This window comes from Pseudophryne corroboree, chromosome 7 (genome assembly GCF_028390025.1).
Source record: "Pseudophryne corroboree isolate aPseCor3 chromosome 7, aPseCor3.hap2, whole genome shotgun sequence".
Classification (NCBI taxonomy): domain Eukaryota; kingdom Metazoa; phylum Chordata; class Amphibia; order Anura; family Myobatrachidae; genus Pseudophryne; species Pseudophryne corroboree.
The window spans coordinates 95270959-95288399 of record NC_086450.1 but is presented as its reverse complement, the minus strand read 5'-3'; the positions used below and the strand labels follow the sequence as shown (position 1 = coordinate 95288399).

General features: G+C 46.3%; 1 protein-coding gene across 5 annotated transcripts in view; it reads right to left on the bottom strand.

Moving 5' to 3' along the window:
- The window catches only part of LOC134944673 (dynein axonemal heavy chain 11-like), a 697358-nt gene that overhangs the window by 159384 nt on the left and 520533 nt on the right, over positions 1-17441 (bottom strand). For all 5 annotated transcript variants that reach the window (XM_063933444.1, XM_063933440.1, XM_063933442.1 and 2 more), the window contains one exon: positions 15816-15980. In XM_063933444.1, coding sequence (XP_063789514.1) covers positions 15816-15980 — 165 coding nt within the window. The remainder of the gene's footprint in view (positions 1-15815; positions 15981-17441) is intronic.

Genomic DNA, 17441 nt, shown 5'->3' with positions numbered 1-17441 from the left:
CTTAGCGAGTGATCCACTCGGAATGACCCCCAGTGTTCTGTAGCTGGGACGGTAGCACAGATTAGCTTGCCTCTAAGTTTATGCTACCAATAAATTCACTTAAAGAGGAAATAAATCATTTTATAATGGAATGCTTTTTAGTGGAAAGTGAGTATCGATCCATGGCTCTATTTCCTCAAAAATAATTCAGAAGTTGCTCACAGCATGCACCCAGGGCAGTCGAGAGCCTGGCTGGGCCCAGGTACTTTTCAGGGGGTGTGGCCTAATCACAGGAGGTGTGGCCAGGCATCCTTAGAAAAATACAGAAAAAATAGTATTTTAACTGCCACTATTGCTACACTCCAGCCCAGCACACAGCAATGTGTGCTGGGCTGAGGAGAAAAGCAGCAGCTGCTGCTGCCAGGCAAGGGGAGGAAGCCCGGGGGCCCCCACTGGGCCCATCCATCAGACCTGGGCCCGTGTAATTTGTACTCTCCCCCCCCCTCTCTCGGCGCCACTGCATGCACCCATATTTTTTTTTTCAAAGTGTATCTCTCTTTTGTGCCCTAATCAATAAACTACTCTGCAGCATGTCCTGGAACAGAGCAAATTTACATTGTTTGTTTACATATTTAACTTCAAATAAAATAAATACAGTACAGCATAAAGGCCCATACAAACTAGGCGATTTCAGCCTTAAAAATACACGATAACGACATAAAAGTCTTTATCGTTTATTTTTAAGACTTATATAGTCCAGTGTGTACGGGGTATAATTGGTGACCGATGAACGATGTGCGTTCCCGCACACTGTCCAGTGATCACCAATATTGAGATGACATGCCGGCGGTGACGTCACTGAACATTATCGTTGAATGAAAACGTTCAGTGTGTATGCACTATATCGTTGAACACTATATTGTTCAACGATATAGGGTAGTGTGTACCCGTCTTACCCCTTGCCTTGTCATACAATTTCCTTTGCTTCCAGATTAAAAAGCAATATATTGCCCACTTTTAGGGTAAGAATTGTGACAGTCATCAGTCAGCTAAAGCTAATACTGCAGAATTTTATGTAAGCAGTATAAAATATGACTTTAATCACTGTCATACGTATCACTGAGTTTTTCAATTTCATTATTGTGTTTCTTGTTAGGAAACACTATAGGGAATGAGTGAGTCTTGTAAGCAATCTGAAATTAATGATGTCTGGAATGTCTTTAAACTGTACTGTGCAGGGTCTATATCTTGTTGAGCTGACCAGGACTCCATTCAATTCAATAGAGTACTCTTCAGCACATCAAAAATGCATGAGAAGAACTGTATTAATATTGACATCACTGATATATGTTTTTACTTTTTATGTGCTATTCTCACACTTAGGAGTTGTTGAGCAGGGCTCCAGTTATTAAAACAAATCTAATTCTGAAAGGGCTTTCCTCCATTTATAACCACACTCTTCCTTAATAGGCTTGTGTTTCATTCTTCTATATAATAAGGAACAACAAAGTATGTCCCCCGATTATCTAAGACAACTGTCTTGATTTGAGAACTCTATCCTGCCATCCTGCCCAGGCACATGCATGTCCCGCGGTGAGAAAGTCAGGAGGTATGTTCCATTTAGAGTAGCACAGTGGTGGTGCACCTACTACTGATGGCTAGGGAATAGTGTGGCCATTTAAGAAAGCTATACACATTCTGGAGGAATGGCCACACCCAGTATCAGACTAGGGCATGAAGGGCCCACCGGGGGAATGCACAGCAGTGGTAGGGACCCATGCTTAGGGGTGTGGTTAGCCATCACAGAGGTTTGGCTAGCCATTAGAGAGTGCACGGTCAGGGCCCCTTGATAAATATATATATATATATATATACTAGGTGCTTCATCGCACCCTACGGGCGCTCTTCACACCGTCGCACGGGGCTACACCTCCTTAACCCTCAATATTTGTATTATATGGAGTATTACCTGCATTCCTTTGTTAGTTATTAAATATTGCACGATGAAAGGGCGTGCGATGGTGAAGGAGGCGCAGCCCCTTGTGACGGTGTGAACAGCGCCTGCAGGGCACGATAAATGTAGCGGGTACGGGGGGGGGACTGTGAATGGGGGAGGGTGTCTGTAGATGCTGCGGGTGGAGGGGGCAGATGCGGGGGGGCCCCGGATGGGGAAGGGTCGGGAGGTGCTGCGGGTGGGGGAGGGGCAGAGGAGTGGGGGCTGCAGATGGAGGAGGGGTCCGGAGGCACTGCAAGTGGGGGAGGGGTGCCGTGGGTGGGGGAGGGGCAGGTGCAGGGATGTTGCGGATGGGTGAAGGGTTCCGGAGGTGCTGCGGGATGGGAAGGAACGGGGGTGCCGGGGATGGGGAAGGGAGTCCATAGGCGCTACAGGTGGTGGAGGGGCGGGTGGGGGGTCCCGTGGGTGGGGGAGGGGTGGGTGTGGGGTGGACCGCGGATGGGGGATGGTGTCTGCAGATGCTGCGGGTGGAGGGGGGGCAGGTGTGGGGGGAGACATATATGGGGGGGTGGATGATGGAGGGGGTCTGGAGGTGCTGTGGGTGGTGGAGGGGCAGGGGAGTGGGAGCCGTGGGTGGTGTAGGGGGTCTGGAGGCACAGGGTGTGGGGAGGGGTGCCACATGTGGTGGAGGGAAAGGTGCGGAGGTGTGGTGTATTGGGGAGGGGTCTGGAGGCGCTGCGGGTACTGTACCTGCCAAAAAGGTAGTTGAAGGGTATGCAGTAACAGGGACAGGACAGGGGTGACAGGGGTGACGGGGTCAGGACAGGGGCGACAGGGCCAGGACAGGGGCGACGGGGCCAGGACAGGGGCGATGGGGCCAGGACAGGGGCGATGGGGCCAGGACAGGGGCGACGGGGCCAGGACAGGGGCGACGGGGCCAGGACAGGGGCGACTGGGCCAGGACAGGGGCGACGGGGCCAGGACAGGGGTGACGGGGCCAGGACAGGGGTGACGGGGCCAGGACAGGGGTGACGGCCAGGATAAGGGTGACAGGGCCAGGATAAGGGTGAAAGGGCAAGGCCAGGGGTGACAGGGACATGACAGAACACAGGGCATGGGAGAGATTGGTATTAGGGACAAAACAGTGGTGACAGTGACAGACAGATGTGTCTTACCGGAGTCACTGCTGCTGGCTGCTGCTGTTCCACTCCAACCTGTTGGGATCTGCTGCTGGTGGAAACTTGGCATGGCTGACTCTTTCAGGCTGGAATCCTGCTTCCTCTGCCCGCCTGCATCCCTCCCCCACTCCTCAGTCACACACCGCGGACCACGCGCGGCTGTCGGGCACTGTGGTAAGGGGAGACTGGAAGTGACTGGTTAGCCCCCAGGAGATGCTGCAGCTAGAGGGAGGAGGGGGTCGGAACATGCACGCGGCGCGGACCTCGCGGCTGCCGGGCACTGTGGTAAGGGGAGACTGGGAGTCACTGGTTAGCCCCCAGGAGACGCTGCAGCTGGAGGGAGGAGGGGGTCGGAGCCTGCAAGCAGCGCGGACTTCTGCAGCGCTGTCCGCCGGCTAAAGTGTGAGAAGGAGCTGGGCGCACCTCACTGCGGGCGGCAACGCTGCAGCTAGTGGTGGGGTTGCCGGGGCTGGAGATAACAGGTGGTACGGAACCTGCACAGCGGCAGGTGCCCCACAAAACTGCAGCTAAGAAGCATGGAGTGTGCCAGAAAGTGATGCTACTCCGAGCAAGAGAGCCCCTGCTGAGTAAGCTGATGTGGGGGGTCAAGCACACAGTGAGCCGATGCCCGTCTGTCTGTACGGCATACCCCCTCACACCCCTGCCTGTGCCATGCCCGTACCATCTGCTTCTGCTCCTAGTCTTCTATAGATTTGCGCAGATCTGTGACTCATTTGACTAACTCCGCCCAGCGATGTGACTCCACCCAGCGTTAGCAAATGAGGCATAAAGTCACAGATCTGGGCTGATATATAGGATATATATATATATATATATATATATAAAATACTGCTAGAGCATGCATGATAATGTGTCAGATTAATAACAGCAATGCTGAGAGAATACACCTTATTCCTGTACAGTATATTGTAACATATGTATGATTCAAATGCACAGTCTGGAACCTGATCCCTAGAGAAGGGGGTGGGCCCTCAGGCAGTGGGGCCCACCAGGGGTTTCCTCTGTACAACTGTGGGCCAATCCAACCCTGGTCACACCAACATTATGGTGCACCCGTGTTCACTATCCTGATTCATGGGTCTGAAGTGTTGGGTGATATGATAATAAGGACACAAATCTTGTGTTGCCTTAAGGGCCCCATACACTTATGCGACCACATGTTGCAGGCGATCCGGCAGCCTCCCGGAGGGCAGGATCGCCCAAGATACATCGTATGCTGTCCTTTTGCATACAATGTATCTTGGGCGATCCTGGGCGATCCCAGCCATGCCCCCAGGTCGGACCTGACTGAATGTGCAGCACATTCAATCTGGACGTTCCGATCCGATGCTCACGCGCATCAGATCGGATCGGAAACACCTCCAAAATGCCCGATTTAATCCGATATATCGGGCCGAATACCTGTAATCGGATCATGAAATCGAGCATTATCGCTCTAGTGTATGGGGCCCTTTACAGTATAACACACAGGGGTGATGCAGAGTTGAATGCATGCCTATTTGGGAGGATATCTTGCGTGAATTTGTACTGTGCATGTTCCACAACTGGATGTACGCAAGTATAGGCGATAATATGCATATCAATCACATCTCCACTTGCAAGTTGCAACTAACGAGGTGTAATTGGTCTGAAATGGGGTGTTTTCACTAATGATGATAATGTAGCAAACCGAGCCTACAACTTGACATGCACACATTTATTTCCATACACACAATGCGTGAGAATCTTCATCAGGGCAATATTATATCCAGAAACAAAGGTGCATTAATAAGTGCAAGATTAAAATAAGTGTCACAAATCTGAGGCAAATGAGGGTCTCTGTGACAAAGAGCTTACAATCCAACACTACTCAGATAACTGAAATGATACAGAAATTATAATAAGGTTGTTGAACGATCACTTTCTCCAGCTAATTGCTGAAATACTGTATATTAAATGTAACACAACCGGACCACTCTTCACCCTTCCTATCCCTAGCCAGCGAGGGTGTGCTTTGTCTTCATCATTTTCTTTGAAGAACAAATATTTGAATATTGTGCCATGCTGTGCAGAACACTAACTTGTGTTCAAAAAGCCAGATAAAAATATTCATTGCAATGCTATGAATATTAGAAATCATATTTCATGCTCATAAGACTAGAGAAATGTGCATAATTGACTCCAGAAATATTCTGAAACAGTATAAATGGTGTTAATTTACCTCCTTCATCGCTCTGTAACCCCTGCAAATAAATGTGCTACGACTATTAACAGTGGAAGCAAGTGAAGGTCAAGCAGCAAATAGTAACTCTCAGAATAATAAAAAGCTTCCTTCAACCAACTTCAGGATGTTGTTAAATATGAAGATTCAAAGTGTACTGAGACAATAGTTGCCAACATTTGAAAATAATTTCCTGGACACTATGGGGGTGATTCAGATTTAATCGCTGCTGTGCATTTTTGCACAGCGGGCGAGCAGGTCAGAACTGCGCATGCGTATGCACCGCAATGTGCACACACGTCGGACAACAACAACGGGAATCGCTGGCCAGTGACGGGATGGTGCGATAAATCCAATCGCATGGGTGTTCGCAAGTTGATTGACAGGAAGAGGCCGATGGTGGGAGACAACTGAGCGTTTACAAGGAGTATCCGGAAAAAAAGAAAGGCGGGTCCAAGCGTTCTCAGGGAGGGTGTCTGACGTTAGCTTCGGCCCCGATCAGCAGGATTCAATCGCACTAGTAGAGGAAGAGCTGGGCTGCGCAGAGACTGAACAAACTGATTTTCAGCAGCTCTGCTAACACACAGGATCGCACACTTGCACGGCGAAAATACAGTAGGCGGCGACTATCTTATCACAGGACAGCAAAAAGCGCATCCCAGCGATCAGATCTGAATTACCCCCTATGTATGTTGTGCAATGCTATTTTAGATGGACCTTCCTGTACTACCCTGTACTACAAACCCAGTTATCACTGATCTTTGATATAATTCAGTTACTTTCAAGTTAAATATTTAACTTAATAAAAAAAAGCTTTATAAACCAGCAAAACTAAAAGACAAAAAAATTGCATCAAATATACAAAATAAGAATTTGACTGAGCATTTAGTCAATATAAAAATAGGCACAATTCCAGGGACAAATATTAAAACCCTGGGCTATGCCTAGCAATTATACATGTACACATTTGTTGCATTGTGCGGTTCACAAAGGCACTGGACGTAGTGCTACCCCATGTCTTGTACTGGGTAGGGGAAAGGTGGAGGGGCTTGGACTGCACACACTCATTTTAAATTTAATCATAATAAGAATTGGCACCACGCTGAGAATTGTAGTGCTAAGCATGAAAAAGAAGATGCTAAGCACTAAAAACACTTATGGTTAAAACAGATAGAATAAACTGCGAACAGTATGTAGTATAAGTGAGGTTTTTAGCGCATATTTGGCAAATGTAAGCCTAACCACCATGTCTTGTAAAAGTAAAGAAAGCAATGGACAATCAGAGAAAACTAAATGCGCTGGATATGGTAAAGACAGGTCTTCCTCTTGGGAGCTTGCTGTAGGGGAGTTGTCAATTTTGTGGGTTGGTAAAAGAAGAGTCCAAATTTTGGATTTTGTTAAGAGCAAAGCACTGCATAAAACAGATTAAAGCACAGCAGCGGTTTCCTTCTTTTCTTGTCCTTTATAAGATGTGATTCAGACTGAATGAACCATATTGTTATCTCTTCATACATGTAATGCATTGTACAGTAGTTATCTTTAATTCAAATAATAAACAAATTAAATGCCCCCACAAAGCTGTTTAATCAGTCATGCTTGCAGGTTGTTCCTCTGTACAACACAGCCTCATGCACAACTTGGTCAAATCCTCTTGGTCCCCAACTGCGTTATATATATCGACTCAGCAGTGTTCCAATACTAATATTAAGGCTGGACTATAGCTACAAGTAACATTGCCCCTCGAGTCTTAAGGCCCCCATACTCAGGTGGGATTTGGCCTGTTTTTATCCGATTCCGACGGATCGTTCCGATAAATCGGATGAAAACTGGCCAAATTGTGTTTGACATGAGGTCGGATCCGATACGCGTTCCCGAGCACATTGGATTGGACCCTAAAAATCCTATGTGCAGCACATAGGATAAATCGGATTTAGGGCCATCAGCGGCACATCACAGGTGCTTTTTAAGCACCTACGATATATCGGATGCGATTTATCACATGCATACTTGACTGGCATCCTGTGTGGGCCCACCCACGCAGGATCAGGAAGTGACGCTGCATCGGAGCCCGTCTGTGCAAAATTTTATTTCACTGTTTAGCCACCTCCACTAGCAATGAGGGCCAGCCCCAGTGTCGGACTGGGGCATGAAGGGCCCACCAGGGAAATGTAATCACAGGGGCCCACTAAAGGTGCTGCCATATGCTGGAAGGGGTGTGGCCACATGACCAGAGGAGACTGGCCAGCCATTAGAGGCGCCACCTAGCATAGTATATAAAGAAAAAGAGCTCTACCTCGCTGTCCACTTCAAGCTGCTGTGTATGTGCCTGGGTTACACTGGGAGAGAGCAGTAGTATACATGTGCCTGGGTTACACCGGGAGAGAGCAGTAGTATACATGTGCCTGGGTTACACCAGGAGAGAGCAGTAGTATACATGTGCCGGGTGGTCTTCAGGTTGCCGACTGTCGGGATCCCGGCGCACAGTATACAGGCGCCAGAATCCCGACAGCCGGCATACCGACTCTTTCTCCCTCATGGGGGTCCACGGCCCCCCCCTGGAGGGAGAATAAATAGCGTGGTGCACGTAGCGCGCCCCGTGCCCGCAGCGTGGCGAACCCGCAAGGGGCTCATTTGCACTCGCCGCGCTGTCCGTATGCCGGCGGTCGGGTTTCCGGCGCCGGTATGCTGGTCGCCGGGAGCCCAGCCGCCGGCATACCATACCACACCCCATGTGCCTGGGTTACACCGGGAGAGAGCAGTAGTATACATGTGCCTGGGTTACACCGGGAGAGAGCAGTAGTATACATGTGCCTGGGTTACACCGGGAGAGAGCAGTAGTATACATGTGCCTGGGTTACACCGGGAGAGAGCAGTAGTATACATGTGCCTGGGTTACACCGGGAGAGAGCAGTAGTATACATGTGCCTGGGTTACACCGGGAGAGAGCAGTAGTATACATGTGCCTGGGTTACACCGGGAGAGAGCAGTAGTATATGCACCTGAGTTAATCTGGGAGAGAACAGTAGATACACATAATGACTGGAGTATATTGCCAGATACACATACGCCCCCCGCAGTGCCAGATATACATACGCGCCCAGCAGTGCCAGTTACACATACGCCCCCAGCAGTGCCAGTTACACATACGCGCCCAGCAGTGCCAGTTACACATACGCGCCCACAGTGCCAGTTACACATATGCCCTGACGGTGCAGGATACACATATGTACCCCCAGTGCCAGTTACACAAATGCCCCCACACTACAGGATATACATATGTACCCCCAGTGCCAGTTACACAAATGCCCCCACAGTGCAGGATATACATATGTACCCACAGTGCCAGTTACACAAATGCCCCCACTGTGCAGTATATACACATGCCCCCCCTTCCCCCAGTGCCAGCTACACAAATGCCCCCCACAGTGCAGGATATACATATCCCCCCCACAGTGCCAGTTACACATACAGTGTCAATTTACGCGTTACTCACCACCGCCGCCCGGGCTCTGCTGCTGCTCCGTGTCTTTGGGCCGGGGAGGAGAGCGCAGCTTGCGCCTCTCCTGGCCCTCAGTCCTACTCTGCGTGGGATCTAATTTAACGCCGCCGCCCGGGCTCTGCTGCTGCTCCTGTGTCGGGGCGGGGAGGAGAGTGCAGCGTGCGCTTCTCCTTCCCCTCAACTGACTCTGCCGGCCAGTGTGTGCTACCGCTCTCTCTCCCAGGGCCACTGACGGCAGCATGTTACATGCACCACGCCGCTGCTCAACGTTATTACAGTAGGCCCCGCCCTCACATAAAAGAGGGTGTGGCCAAAAATCAGTGGGGCCTACCGCTGGTTTCACCGGCTCCCCGGCGGCCCAGTCCGACACTGGCCAGCCCATCAGATAAATCGCATGATGTGCCATTTTTTACATGCAATGTGCATCAGATAAATCACATCAGATTTATCACATCAGATAAATCTGATGAGATTTATCTGATGCAAATCGCATGTAAAAAAATGGCACATCAAGTGCCAAATCTGATGTAGCCCTCCAGGGCAGCTGCCGGGAAAATCAGGTCAGACTTGTTGCTCAGACAAGTCTGAGACAAGTCTGACCTGTGTATGGGGGTCTTTACATTTATACAGGGTCGGACTAGCCCACAGGGGTACAGAGGAAACCACCGGTGGGCCCCACTGCCTTGGGGCCCTCCTCCTCCTCTAGTGATCAGGTTCCAGACTGTGTTCTTGAATTATACATTATACATATGTTACCTTATACTGCACAAGACTATGATGTATTCTCTACAGTGCATTGCCAATATTTATGATACAAGAAGTTTCACAAGTGCGCCTGCTAAAAGTGTATGGTAAGTGACTGGTAATTGCTGCACTATGAACAAATGATGTTTTATAATGTGATGCTGGCAATATATAATCAATAACAATAAACAGTATATATTAGAAAAAATGCGTGTTTTATTTTCTGCAGTGATAAGGTCTTCATCTGCTGTATGCAGAGAGGGGGGGGAAAACTGGGAAGGGGATGGGAAATTTTTTTACTGCTTCGGATAAGACAGTAACCTTAAATTGTAAAAATTACACCCTCAGATGGGTGTACTAATGCTCCACTCCTATAGGTGGCGTCCCACCTAGGTAGTGGAATAATGTCCTAGATTGATATGTGGATAGTCCAGAGCCAATATAATGAAAATGTTGATAATTTGAAAGTCCTCTTAATGATGGAATCCAAGAGCTGAGGCGTGGGGTACCCCTAGGTGACCACTGGCAGTGCGGGGAGTGGGACAGAGTTAGTGCTCGAGGTAATAAGGACTCCGGACAAACCGTATCTCCTTTGTGTCCTGATCTGCCCCGATGTCGCTCTGGTGAGCGCACCGCGGTTCTCTAGACAACAGGGGATCGGTTATTTGTCTTGGAGAGAGAGAAGGGGAATGCTTCTAGCCCTAATAGGGCTATCCGCTTTGCCTTCTGCTCTCCTACAGAATCCCATACCTGCTCGCTTCTGTTCTGTCTTTTTTCCCCCTCCGCCAGCGGTCTTCTCCGATGTCTCTGCTTCAGCTGCGCCCGGCGTCCTCCCTCACTTCCGGGTTGTCCCGATCACGTGACCGCAGTGAGGTCTCGATGGTTCTCGGCTCTCTCCACGTACTTTCCACACTGGCCGATACGCGTTGGAGCATTACAATAAGCATCATAACAAGCCAAGAACTTTCATATCGTTTATATCAGAGCCAGATATCCAAGAATAAGAGGAGGAGGAAAGTACGTGGAGAGATCAGAGAACCATCGAGACCTCACTGCGGTCACATGATCGGGACAACCCGGAAGTGAGGGAGGACGCCGGGCGCAGCTGAAGCAGAGACATCGGAGAAGACCGCTGGCGGAGGGGGAAAAAAGACAGAACAGAAGCAAGCAGGTATGGGATTCTGTAGGAGAGCAGAAGGCAAAGCGGTTAGCCCTATTAGGGCTAGAAGCATTCCCCTTCTCTCTGTCCAAGACAAATAACCGATCCCCTGTTGTCTAGAGAACCGCGGTGCGCTCACCAGAGCGACATCGGGGCAGATCAGGACACAAAGGAGATACGGTTTGTCCGGAGTCCTTATTACCTCGAGCACTAACTCTGTCCCACTCCCCGCACTGCCAGTGGTCACCTAGGGGTACCCCACACCTCAGCTCTTGGATTCCATCATTAAGAGGACTTTCAAATTATTAACATTTTCATTATATTGGCTCTGGACTATCCACATATCAATCTAGGACATTATTCCACTACCTAGGTGGGACGCCACCTATAGGAGTGGAGCATTAGCACACCCATCTGACGGTGTCATTTTTACAATTTAAGGTTACTGCCTTATCCAAAGCAGTAAAAAAATTTCCCATCCCCTTCCCAGTTCCCCCCCCCCCCTCTCTGCATACAGCAGATGAAGACCTTATCACTGCAGAAAATAAAACACACATTTTTTCTAATATATACTGTTTATTGTTATTGATTATATATTGCCAGCATCACATTATAAAACATCATTTGTTCATAGTGCAGCAATTACCAGTCACTAACCATACACTTTTAGCAGGCGCACTTGTGAAACTTCTTGTATCATTGCTATTTATGTGGAGTCTCTAGAGGTACTCCGATAACAAGTTGCTGCCCAAACTTACCTGAATATCCATACGCACGAGCGCCAGATACTCCGATTGTCCATTGCCAATATTTATCTGGTACATTATCATGCACGCACTATCAGTATTAATATATCTGTCAAGGGGCCCAGCCCATGCACTCACTAATGGTTAGGCAATCCAATGCAGTGGCTGGCCACACCCCCTCTGGAGACTGACCCCACCCCTAAACATGGACCCCTCCCACTGTATTCCCCCGGTGGGCCCTTCATGCCCCACTCCGACACTGAATTTATATGTGTGACATAGAATGATGGTATATTCCTTATACTGTATAAAGTAGGGTGCACCAAGAACCTGGATCTTGAATACTGAACCACAGTGAGACAGGAGGCTGGCTACTTCTAGACTGTATTAATAAAGAGGTTTCAGGGAACCACATAAAAGTGCAAATTTTTGCTTTAGTTCCCATTAAAAGTTGAGTTCTCACACCAGAGGCCAAGATCTGAACTCTAGCGACAAACCTTGATCAGCTACGATTACATATCTGCTTTATAGCCAGCTGCTACATTCTACTTCCCTCTATATTCTCTAAGGCCTCCAAGCCTTTGTTCAGGCTACAAAGTAGAAAAAAGTAAAGCAAAAAAGGTAGAGAAGAATGTAAATAGCAGGAATATAAACAGTCTTTTTATATGTTCTGCAGCATAGTCGCTTTTGTGGGAAGGGCCTTTTTAAAGAGCAATTTCATATTTCATGTTGCAGATAAATACATCTCAACAGTTGTAGACATATAAAACCACATTTGTAGGTTAAATCAACATAATTATTGTAACTTGAAATTGTCAACAAGGTTTGTGGTGATTTAACATCATAACTAGGGGTACCCCAATGTATGATTTTAATCAGTGATGATTGTGCCTGTTTCTATGCCTCTTAATTTTTGATAATACATTTCTTTCAAGTTACATGTTACTTTTTCCTCGTGGTGAAGATTATTCTAATTAACCCGAGAATATAATTAGGCTCATGCATCAAAATTAGTCCTATTCGAGGTCCAAAAATAACGCTAATTTGTGTGTACGGTGCAGGATATGTGTCATCATGAGAAAAAAAATATCTTCTATATTTCCTGCAATGGATTAAGTGCACATGGGAAATGTGATACCTGTAATGCTAAATCTCAAATGCAAATGACTACTTTATAAAAGTTTGTGGGTACATGGATTACATATGGTTAGAAAGTCTTGCGTACTTTATAAAGAAAGTTCTGTTTCCATGTCAGATGTGTGCAAATGACTGGCAGATATATACAAGTTATTAAATGCACCCAGAGTCAAGTCATTTATTTTTCAGTCTATTGTTATATGATATTTATAACATTGTCATGTATATCGACTGACTAGGAGAACACAATTACCTGCCAGAGACCAGCCATCATAAGAATACTGGTCCTGTCATGGCTGGCTTCTTGCGTTATGTAAATGTGGGTGGAGGCAGCATGTGAGAGTATGGTTCTGGGATATTAAATGATAGCTTAGCGCCTCACTCCCATTCCATTGGGGTGGGAGTGGGGAAGTTGGCAGATTTACAGCTAAGAAGCTCACAGGTCCTGACCCTCCAAACCAGAGGTCAGTATGGAGCATTAGCCTGGAAACCTCTCCTCTGTCTTTGCAGGTGTAGGGGCCAAAGTACAAAATTTGTGGAAAATATTTCACTGTACAAAGCATATTGTTTCACTTCAGTGGCCCTTACATGGACAAATCCAGAAGGATATAAATACATTAGAGAGTGTACAAAGAAGGACAACTAAAATGGTGCATGGCCTATATCACAAAACTTACCCGGAAAGGCTAAAAGATCTTAACATGTATAGTTTGGAGGAGATAAGGGAAAGGGGGGACATGATAGAAACGTTCAAATATATCAAGGGTCTTAACAAAGTTCAGGAGGGAAACATTCTTCAAAGGAAGAGAAGTATTAGAACTCGAGGACATACACTGAGACTGGAGAGGGGGGGGGGGGGTTCAGGGGAAATTTAAGGAAAAATTACTTCACAGAAAGGGTAGTGGATAAGTGGAATAGCCTCCCATCAGAGGTGGTGGAGGCTAAGACTGTAGAGCAATTTAAACATGCTTGGGATAGGCATATGAATATCCTTACAAAGAAATAAAATTCAAAAAGGGTTGAGATTGCCTAAAGGATAAAAAAAAGGGGCAGACTAGATGGGCCAAGTGGTTCTTATCTGCCGTCAAATTCTGTGTTTCTATATTTCTAAATCTGTAATGGGTAAAGTGTGTACGGTACACATGGATCCAGAGGGCCTATACTGCTCATCCTCTACCCATAGACTATAATTTCCTCACTGCCGACACTGCAGTTATCACTGGGAAAATGGCCCCAGTGACATTTTCCTGGAGATATGCACATGTACGTAGAATCACACACTGCAGAGGGAAACTGCCAATGAGCCTCCTTCTTGCTTAAAACACTATTCAGCCCTTGGTGTGCAGGCAGAGCCGGCCTTAACCAATATGATGCCCTAGGCAAGATTTTGGCTGGTGCCCCCTTGCACAGATGCTAGTTCCGCCTCTGACCCTGTACCCCTTTCCCAGCACGATCACCCCTCACCCATAGCAGTCATCATTTTGGTGCTCCTACCCCCTATATTTTAAATAGGAACAGTGTGCACATTCGGTGCGCAGCGCAAAATGGGTTGTGTTCTTGCTGGGAAGGGGCATGGCCACACAATAATACCCCCAGTTGAAATTCCGCCACACAGTACTGCAACTTTATTCACATTATATCATGCAATAGTGTCTCTTATTCACGTTACATCACACAGTAGTACCACGTTACTTCTCACAGTAGTGCCCCTTATTCACATTACACCACACCATATTGCTCTTTATTCACATTAGACCACACAGTAGTGCCCTTTCTATATGTTATGCCACAAAGTACTGTAGTATACCTTATACACATAATGCCGTACATTAGTAATGCAGATAGAGCCGCAGTCACACACAGAATATAGGGGTACATTTACTAAGCAGTGATAAGAGTGGAGAAGTGGGCCAGTGGATACATTTCCCCATCAACCAATAAGCAGCTCTGTATCATTTTATAGTATGCAAATTATAGATGTTTCTTCAGTGCTGATTGGTTGATGGGGAAATTTCTCCACTGGCTCACTTCACCACTCTTATCACTGCTTAGTAAATGTACCCCATAGGCATGCTGCATATCATTTTAATCAGCAGTAGCTGCTTGTGTCCCTAGGCATTCCAAATGCCCTAGGCATTTGCCTAGTTTGCCTATGGCTAGGGCCGGCTCTGTGTGCAGGGTTTAGTAGAATGCTCCCATCGTTTGCATATTTTCTAAGAAAAAATGGAGATGTTTGCTTTAAGTATATAGCATAGCAATAGATATTGGTATTAATAGTCACATGCAACATATGGAACATGTGTTTACAGTTGTGGTGTGATACAGCTATGGCTCTGTGATGAGGTAAGGTGACAGTTGGAAGTAGTGCAGGTAAGTGGTTACACTGGGAAATAATGCACGGTCATGTCATGTGATCTAGTATGATCAATCATATTAGTGGGCTTTCTGTCATTATAACACACCTATGTGTGTGTGTATATATATATATATATATATATATATATATATATTTATTTATAGTTATTCCCTGCTCACAGCCGCTTGATGACTGATCGTGATGACACTTAGCCTAACACCTGTCTGGGAATTAGAGATGAGCGGGTTCGGTTTTACCCGGATTTACTCGGTTCTCAAAACGGCATCTTATTGGCTCACGGATGTCTCAGGGTTTCGAAGTTTAGCGCAATCAAACCAGCAACCAGACTTTATCATTTATAAAATGTACTAGCTGATGTACCAGGCTCCGCTCGGGTGCCCTTTTACCCACAGCATTGTCATGACCAAGTAAAGATTTTCTCTCAGACAGTGTGAAATCTTAACGAAAAAGAACAGAGGAGCAGCGCAGGGGACCCTCCCTTGCGGAGCTTTGACCACAGCCCCCTGAGGACTGATTGCGATATTTAGCCTAAAACCTGCCTAGGAAAAAAATACCCACAAAATGGTGAAAACCCCCATTGCAATCGGTTCAGTGGTTACGGAGTTTATCGCAATCAGACACACAATCAGAAGTTCTCATTTATAGGATATATATATATATATATATATATATATATATATATATATATATATATAAAATTGACAGCTCTGAAAAACTGCTGTTTCTGCTGAACAATACATTAACTTCCTCACAGCTTTGGTCAGTGACATCCTGTTATATATTTTCCAATAGACTATAGTCCATCACAATGCTTTACTTACCTTCATTTCTATTTCGGCTGCTGTGTGCTTTGTCGTTTCCAGTTTTTCCACAAGGAGCGTGTCCCCCAGGAAATGAGTTTCGGCTGCCGATAGGCGTGTCAGCAATTCATCCTCCAGCATTTTCAACTCAATTTTAAAATAATTCTGTTGCTTTGTGAGCTCAGACTGAAAAGAAAATGGTAAGTTTTAGACCTGTAATTCTATTTTAAACCTAAAATTGTAACAATGGGAATACACTTTGCAACCTTTTAATCTTTCTTATTATTCAAAATTTACAATACACTGTGGTTTTAAAACGTTCAAGGTCAGGGCTAATATCCAGAGAGGAAAAGGATTATAATTTGGGGCTTTTGCAGGCTCATTGAAATGACCATTTTGTTCCTTATTCGTTCCATTTACTCACAGAAAAATCACGGTAAATGTTCTTTTTGTTACTTCCTGTTTTTTTGTTTTTAAGTAAAGAAAAAGTGTACATCCTAGCTAAGGATACATTTAGAGACTGTTTCAGAGTCGCACCCGCAAGGCAGTGACATCTACGGGCACTTTCTGTGCATGAAACCAAATTCGCATCCCCGCCAGTGTTCCGCCCCTTCCTTCTAAAACCGCATCTGAGAGCAGACATTCGCACTGTCCCCTGTATTTGCATAGTATTGGACAGGGTAGGACATCGGGTCTGTAACCTATTACAGTAGATTGAGGCTGCTGAACCGAGTCAGTAGTCAAAACCTATACACAGAATAATGCGGAATGTCCTTGTGAAGGACAATGGATGTTAAATGTATTTATCCAGCAGGAAGACAGTACATTTGGATAGAGTGTGTAGGATGTTACGTGTGTTGCGCAGTTGTTTGTGCTGGTGGCTGTTATTCCACATGTGATACAGCTTAATTATGTCTTTAACGAGGTTGAACAACAAGTAGCATAAAGAGACAGGAATGAACAGGTATATTCACTATATAGTGCAGTCTGAAGTACAAGGGTATAGCTGGGTGTTTTAGTGCGCCAGGTGGTAAGATGACACATCCTGGTAGTTAGTGGCTTATAACCCCTTACTTAGTAAGTGGGAGTAGTAAATGGTACTAGCGGTGCCTGTATGGTTCTGTAGGGCTCTATGCAGGAATCTATTGCTCTTTCTTTGAACTTTTATATAATTTTTCTATCTTTGTATCTTTGTATTTTAGATAGCTTGTCGATCTGCCTGGAGCTGCAACATTATGTGTAGACTTACATTATAACTAATGTTAACAGGCCTAGTTAACAAGAGAAGATCTAAAATTCTATGGGCGGTATTCGATTCTTTTCACTCCCTCCCACACCCGTTCTGTTTCTTCTGACGGGCGTGGTATAATAATTTCAGTTTGCTACCCCCGGGGTAGCATGGGCACCCAACCCTTTATGCAGCTAAACCTGATTACTATGGGTGCATTATGAGCGATAACGGGGTTCCCTTTAGAAAGGAGATTGGGCATGATATATAATTTGAATATAGCCCTATATCTTTGATTTTTAAATAATCAAAGGGGATACACAGGTGAAGGGAAAGGGGATCAGGGAGGAAGGTGGCAACTCTTCATTATATCCAAGTGGCTAAAGTCCAGAGCTTCCAAACAGAACTATTGTTCTCCC